This window comes from Cantharellus anzutake (genome assembly GCF_015039405.1).
Source record: "Cantharellus anzutake strain C23 chromosome Unknown EI90scaffold_42, whole genome shotgun sequence".
Classification (NCBI taxonomy): domain Eukaryota; kingdom Fungi; phylum Basidiomycota; class Agaricomycetes; order Cantharellales; family Hydnaceae; genus Cantharellus; species Cantharellus anzutake.
In genome coordinates, this window is record NW_024066992.1 from 689,385 (window position 1) to 696,082 (window position 6,698).

The 6,698-nt window shown below is 47.7% G+C and overlaps 2 protein-coding genes across 2 annotated transcripts; both read left to right on the top strand.

The window, feature by feature from the left end:
* Positions 1-2,418: 2,418 nt before the first annotated feature.
* Positions 2,419-4,137, top strand: EI90DRAFT_1840761 (uncharacterized protein). Its single transcript, XM_039052259.1, has 9 exons — positions 2,419-2,530; positions 2,678-2,764; positions 2,866-3,063; positions 3,185-3,342; positions 3,405-3,422; positions 3,480-3,672; positions 3,727-3,854; positions 3,937-3,943; positions 4,003-4,137. The coding sequence occupies exons 2-9, from the start codon at positions 2,734-2,736 to the stop codon at positions 4,104-4,106; spliced, it is 837 nt and encodes a 278-aa protein (XP_038913472.1). The 5' UTR covers positions 2,419-2,530; positions 2,678-2,733; the 3' UTR covers positions 4,107-4,137.
* A 490-nt stretch (positions 4,138-4,627) lies between these two features.
* Positions 4,628-6,038, top strand: EI90DRAFT_3068623 (uncharacterized protein). The gene has a single exon (XM_039061104.1). It carries the CDS (start codon positions 4,850-4,852, stop codon positions 5,588-5,590), a length of 741 nt encoding a protein of 246 aa, XP_038913473.1. The 5' UTR covers positions 4,628-4,849; the 3' UTR covers positions 5,591-6,038.
* Positions 6,039-6,698: the final 660 nt, after the last annotated feature.

A 6,698-nucleotide genomic window follows, 5' to 3' on the forward strand; every position in this document is an offset into this window, starting at 1 on the left:
TGGCCATGGCTCTGTCAATTCAGAGAAATTGACAGCAGCAAAGTAGGAAGGAATGTTTGGATGCTCTTGAGTCAGCTGGGGCCCACAAGAGAAATAAAATGAGTATAACTGAACTGGTAAACAATTCACTGGAGATTAATGACGACTCTGACAATCACATCTTTGATGCCGTGTCTGAGGCATGGGAACATGGGGACGACCAGGATTTGGCAGGGGCCTACGATGCTGATCATTCCGGTGATGATACACTAGTTGTCTCATGTCAGAAGGCTCTTCAGGCAGTGCTTTTGCTAATGACTTACACCAAACAAATACATCGTGGAAAATGGAAGCCATTTTGGGTCAGTTCGGATGTGAGACCCATCACTCTGCAGCAGTACATACTTCAAAAAAGTTGTGTAGATGGGCTTTATGTAGATACATAATCTTAATGTTTAGACCTTGCACATAACCTGTCATTACCCATACTGAAGTCTGGGAACGCAAGGGTATGGGTTATCACGGTTTCAACTGTACTTAATTTTTGTCATCCCCTTTAGAACTGTTCTGTACCTTAATTATTCGTCATCTTTTCATTTCACATCATGTGTCCACCCTCATAATTCATTCATGAGTCTCGGTTCCACTGCAAGACTCCATGCTGCACTTCCGACTCTTGTGTTACTAGCTAATGAAACCAAAGCTGCAGATGCGCCAGCCCTTGGACCAGGTTGCTATTTGGGACGACGAATGATTGACCAGTGACTGCTTGCCTGTCAAGTCCCTGAAGTACTATTCCTTGCCGTCGTCGAGATGGTTCATGCCAATGTTTTCTTGCAGGTACACAGCTCGAGAATGGAATTCAACATATTCACTCGCAGATTTTTGCCAACACATCCAGAGCTGCTTCACGATCGTATCTTATCAGTTCAGCGATATGAATCTTGCACCGGCACTGGCAACTCTTCAATCATTCACAAATTACCCCCCGAAAGCATTGAGCAACAAAGTCACGGACTCGGAGTCTACTCACTTCATAGAAAGTACCTTGCGCAGCTCCAAGATGAGGTAAACTTTGGGGGTAATCCGGCTTGCCAAGAACAACGCAGCGCCAGTAATATTCATGTGGCGCGGGGCACCAGTCTTGTCACCTGGAACGTTGTTTCAGCAGCAGTGGCAGACGCGATATAGCACGCTGGAGCCGTTGTCCAAGGAATAAAACCGATGGGCAAACTGACGAGATGTATAAAGTCTAATTGAAATCATGGGTGTACGACTTGCACCCAGTCAATACTCAGGCAGAGTTCTAGAAGCTGGTCACCCGCCTAACAGAGTTCAGGAAGACGAAATGGAATAAAGGAGCACCGAGGTTGAGGGGACGTCCTTCCTGGAAAATGATATGGTGACACTGCCAGTAGGGTTGAGGTTGCCCGGCACCGTCAGAAGGGCCAGATGATGAAAGAGCATGAAGAGGAGGGGGGGCACGGCACATATTGGACGAACTCTCGCAGATTGAGAATTACACAGATACATTTACTCTACCTAAGATCCGGAGCTGCTGTCCCGTCCAACGGCATCAGTCTCCCGATGAATATCGTTACTCATTAGTAATCAGGGCGGCAGCTGATAAGCCGTATATTAAGGAATGAGAGGATTACAGCGTAAAAAAGAAAGTGGACGTTGAATGTCCTAAGGCTTATCGTCTACGCATGGCTGCTGCGGCTGTCTAACTGGACACGCATATGCGTGATAGCATATCTGTGTTCCTTTCAATGACGCGCGGGCATGAAAACGAGGGGTCGCCGGGAGAAGTATTCATCGCCAAGAAAGGGTGGTTGAGTGTGAGTAGTACTTGAAGCCTCAAGGTATTTACTACTAGCAGGGGCGGGGTCGTCCAGCGTCGTCAGAAGGGCCAGATAATAAAAGAACGTGAGGGCGGCACATGTCGGACGGACATGTCGATCGGATGCTTGCAGGTTAAGCATTACATTTGAGATATGGGGCTATTGTCCCATCCAACAGCGTCAGTCTCCGATAAAAGTTCGATGATATCATCATTACTTGTTGGTAATCAGGGCAGCTGATGGGGCTTGTATCAACGCAGGGCGAATGGGTAGGCAGGTGACCAGCCTCTCTTCAGCAGGAAGAGAGTGAATGGGAAGATTGCCTCGTAAAAGTGGAAATTAATAAAGTGGACATTGAATGTCCTAGGGCTTATCACTGCCCACGGCTGCATCATGTGTCCAACTAGACACGCATAGAAGCATGCGTGATAGCATTAATATTTGTCTTCCTTTCAATGGCGCGGGGGTGCTGGGAAACGAGGGCCTGGGGTACTAAGGGTATTTATATAGCGCTACGAGAAGTTATGTAACGCTGCAAATAAAAGGTAAGTTCCCACGGGTTACCTTGAGATGATTTTAATTCAATCATAACATCCGTGCAATCGAGGGGATACCCAGCAGTAGACTGTGATGGTGTAAGAACAAGGAATTCACAGTCCGGAATGAACTGAAAGAGAAAGGGGACCAATCTCCGTGCGCCATATATTGTAAGTAAATGGGATCTTCCTTACTGAAGGTCATGCCTTCGTGCCAACCCACTGCAAGGTAGAGATACTCACAACACAGCTGGTTTAGAAGAATAATGAGCAGAAAACCTAGGGTATGGTGTACGCTGATTGTCACTACGCAAGCAGGACATCGACGGCCGAAACAAGCAGCCAAAGAAAGTCTACATGGTATTGAAGACGACATGTCTAGGTGTGGGGCAGTAAGTAATAAAAGTGCGAAGCAACTCAATTAATAGCCATTACTGGTGATCTCTCATGGCGCAGGGCCTCTATTGACCCAATCAGCGTATAAATAGCTCATGGATTCATCCCAGAGACCCCAGGCTCGAACTACACCTACACTGCTACTCACACTCCAACACCAAGACAGCAAAGCTCAATGGGTTATACTGTTGCCAAGACCAACCAGGGCTACAAGGCTGCATACGAGGAACGCCTCAAAAAGTACGGCTGGTCAGCTGGCGCCTCTGCTCTGTTCTACTTTAGCAATGCCGATGGCAACGAAGAGCAAGGCGTGCGCATCGAAGCCCCTGAGATCTTGAAGGAGTTCGTTGACAACGTTGCCTACGGAAGAGGTAGTAGTGGCATGTTGGTCTGCTTGATACTGAAATTAATGACGTGCTTGGGTTTTAGATCCCGTCGGTACATTGTTCTACAACGACATTAACGATATCAGAGGGAAGACGAAGTACAATGTGATCTACAGCGATGCCTCTGTGAAGAACGAGGATGCGGCTGTCATCGTTCAATTCTTTGGCAACAATAAGAGTCAGGGCAATTTTTATGCTGAGGTGCTTTTCCCCCGTTGGACCCTCTTCTTTCTTGTGATATTGATGACTCCTTTTGCCTTCAGTTTGTCGGCAGAGATCCGGTAGGTGACTGTCTGCATGTGTTTTAGACGCGTGCCTGAGTAAAAAAAAATACCCAGGCGCGCACTGTCTGGTGGATCGTGGACGGTACGGCGCACAGGGGAGGGGAGTGGCATCCCCTCAAACTCACAACAAGCACTGCGTTTGTCGAAAAGAGAGGCAATGAAAACGAAGTCAATATCACCCTCGCTACCCTTGGTAAACAAGTTTCGTTCGACCTCCCTGCTGGGTACGCCTCCGGAAAAAACATTTGTGAGCATTTGCCTTTCGTAGCATAGAACGAAACTTTATAGTGTGTCCCCACAGCCGTCTGGGGAAATCTGTCTACCAACGACATCAAAAAGATCAAGAAGGGCACTAAATCAGTCGTCAATTATAACGACGATCGAATTCTATTCTACCCTCAGAATGGGAGTAAAGACCTGACGGCCGTTGTACGTGTTTCCTTCCAAGCTCGCCCAGTAGTCGTGAAGTCTGATGACATTGCTCTCGGCCCACCCTCATCCTTTTCACTAGTTCTTCCGTGAGTCTTAGCTCGAGTCCACTCCAAGACTTGATGCGGTTACTCACTTGCTTCTCTAGCCCTTGAAACCAAAGATTCAGACGCGACGGCTCTTGGAAACTTTCGATGGGTGTCGACGGACCAGGTTGCTGTTTGGGACGACTACGATGGGGATGATAATTAACCTGTGTCTGTTTGTCTGTCAAGGAATTCCCGCCTTGATGAAGCATATTGTTGTAAAGTAGTTCATGTCAGAGTTTTCTTGCTTGTCACAATTTGAGAATGAGATTCAGCATAATTCACCCATAGCAGATTTCGCCACACATCCAGAACCGTTTCACAAACCTGCCTTGTTAATTCAGCGATGTGAATCGATGGACTGTATGATCTTTTCTCCCTTGTGAGCCACTGTTCTGCAGATGGGTCTTCCACTGTTGGAAATTTGACACATTTATTCACTGTTATCTGGTGCATAACTGTGACGAGTCTGAAGTGCCTTACTACGACACAGAGTACTTCAGGGATGTGTTAAAAACCGCTAACTCAACCGAAGATTTCACTTGGGATTCCGGATATGAATCCGACGACACCGCAGTTGGTGCTGATGTGCCTCAGGCTGAGTGCACCAGACTCATTATCTCACCCGAAGTCGTTCTTGCCTTTGTGCCACACGAAAAACGAGTTCATGATTTGATTCATGACTATGCTATCATACATCATGGTTACATCGTGACAAATGGTTCTACTGTCAATTGTGCCGCCAGCAATGATCCCAGTAAGAAAGCGCTGGAGCATGCTTGTTCCTCTGATGCGATTGACGATGGATATGAACGCCCACCTGAGAAAGACCCAGACGAGGTCTCAGGCACGAATCAGAGTGCAGGGGCCCGAGCATGCGAGTCCGAATTGACTCAAGTCGCCCATTCCATGTCAGTCGCCGAGTTCCAGGTTGACCCATGCCCGCTAGAAATGCTGCAGCGCTCTCCCACCATTCAAGGAGACACTGGAGTCGTCAGACAGCCCACCCCACACCTAGCATCTGAGTCGAGCAAGCAACGCGTTGAGTCTCCCAGCCTTGAGTCCTGCAAAGTCCTCAGTGACATCAAATACATTCCGAGTTCCAACTTGAGCAAGCAAGACGTCGAGCCTAAAGAGCTTAGGCCTCACGGCCTTGATCCAAGCGTGATTACAGACCATGTTGAATACATGATGGCTTTGAAGGTCGGAGACGCGAGTGCTGACCACGCATTGGAGTTTTTCTGCCAGTCAGAGGATCCTCATCCAAGAGGACCGAACATGTATATTGTGATTCCGCGGGCACGAGAGCACGAGGTTAAAGAGCTGAGGCCTCCTGACCTCAGCGACAAGCTCATTAGCGAAGTTCCAGATGAGGAAGCCGTTGAGGCCATGCGAGTATCAGCCTTGGATCGTGAGATCGCCGTGAATGATGGGAATCCTAAGTGCCCAACTCAAGACTGCAAGCCTGGGGTAGAGCGAGGTGTCGATTGCATGTTGGGTGTGGAGTTTGGTGCCGAAGCGAGGGAAGTCAGCAACAGCCCACATGAGCCAGTGATGCAAGTGGAAATGAGGCGCACCATTGTGCCTAATCCTATCACTCGACCTGTGGTTCTCCTGGATCAGTGGCCACGATGGTACAGAGACGCGTGAAAGGTCCCAGTTGCACAGTAATGTTGTTGAGTGATACTGGGTGTGAACCTGACGCAAAGAGCGAGGCTGCTCAAGTCCCTGAGCCTCCAGGAAGCGATGACAACGATGTCGAGTTCAACTCAAGTGTATCAGAATTGCGCTGTGTCGATCGCAAGTCAGTCAAACTACCAGAGTTTCATCCAGAATTAGGTTGCCGCCACACCGCTTCTGCTATGTCGAATAGCATTGCCCAGCCGAAGGGTCATTCCACAGACCAAGCATCCTCCTTGACCAGCTCCGAGCACGAACGCCAAGAGTTTGTGGACAATACATGAAGTCACCTGATGTGGCAAAGACTTTTAGATGTTACCAGAGCGGATACCCAGCATATTATTTATTTATTCCTTGTCGATTCTTGGACCAGAGGCAATCTGTTAGGATGATTGGAGGATATCGTGAACGATTAAGAGCTAGGCCTGTATGTCACGGGGATTTGCCGGTGTACCACAAATGAGCCAAATCCCGCGATTCTACTACCCTCAGCAAGCACCTCACATCCATCACATGTAGCCTATACCCCCTCACACTCCTTACACACTTTCCTATTTTTCCTTATTTTTCTGATTCCATTTCCGGTGTCTAGAGCCCGATGTTTCCACTTCTTTATCGTCATGTGATGCTCTTTCCTTATTTGTTTTATCGGACTCTTCCGTGACCCGCTGTACAGTTTGGTAGAGAGTATCAGCACCACACTCTAGAGGACCAATATACCCCACTTCAGACCTGACTTGTAGTGAGATCCTTATCCCCCCTCTTTCCTGTCGCGAGTCTAGTTGGATAGACCCATTACAATGTCTATATTATGTTGCATCACTATAATTCCCATTATAGTGATGTGGTTATTTCTTTATTTATTTGTGCTGAGATATGTAATTTACATATATATACCTTGGAGTAGTTGTATTTTACCTCTACCCCATTGAATATACAGCACATTAAAGTTTATATTTAGACGGACTACCTGAGGCCTGAGGCGAATGGGGGAACGGAACATACTGTCCCCAAAATAGTAAGCAAACCTTTCAACTACGCTCACGTCAATCCACAGAACTTCCGACCAGTCTTCACT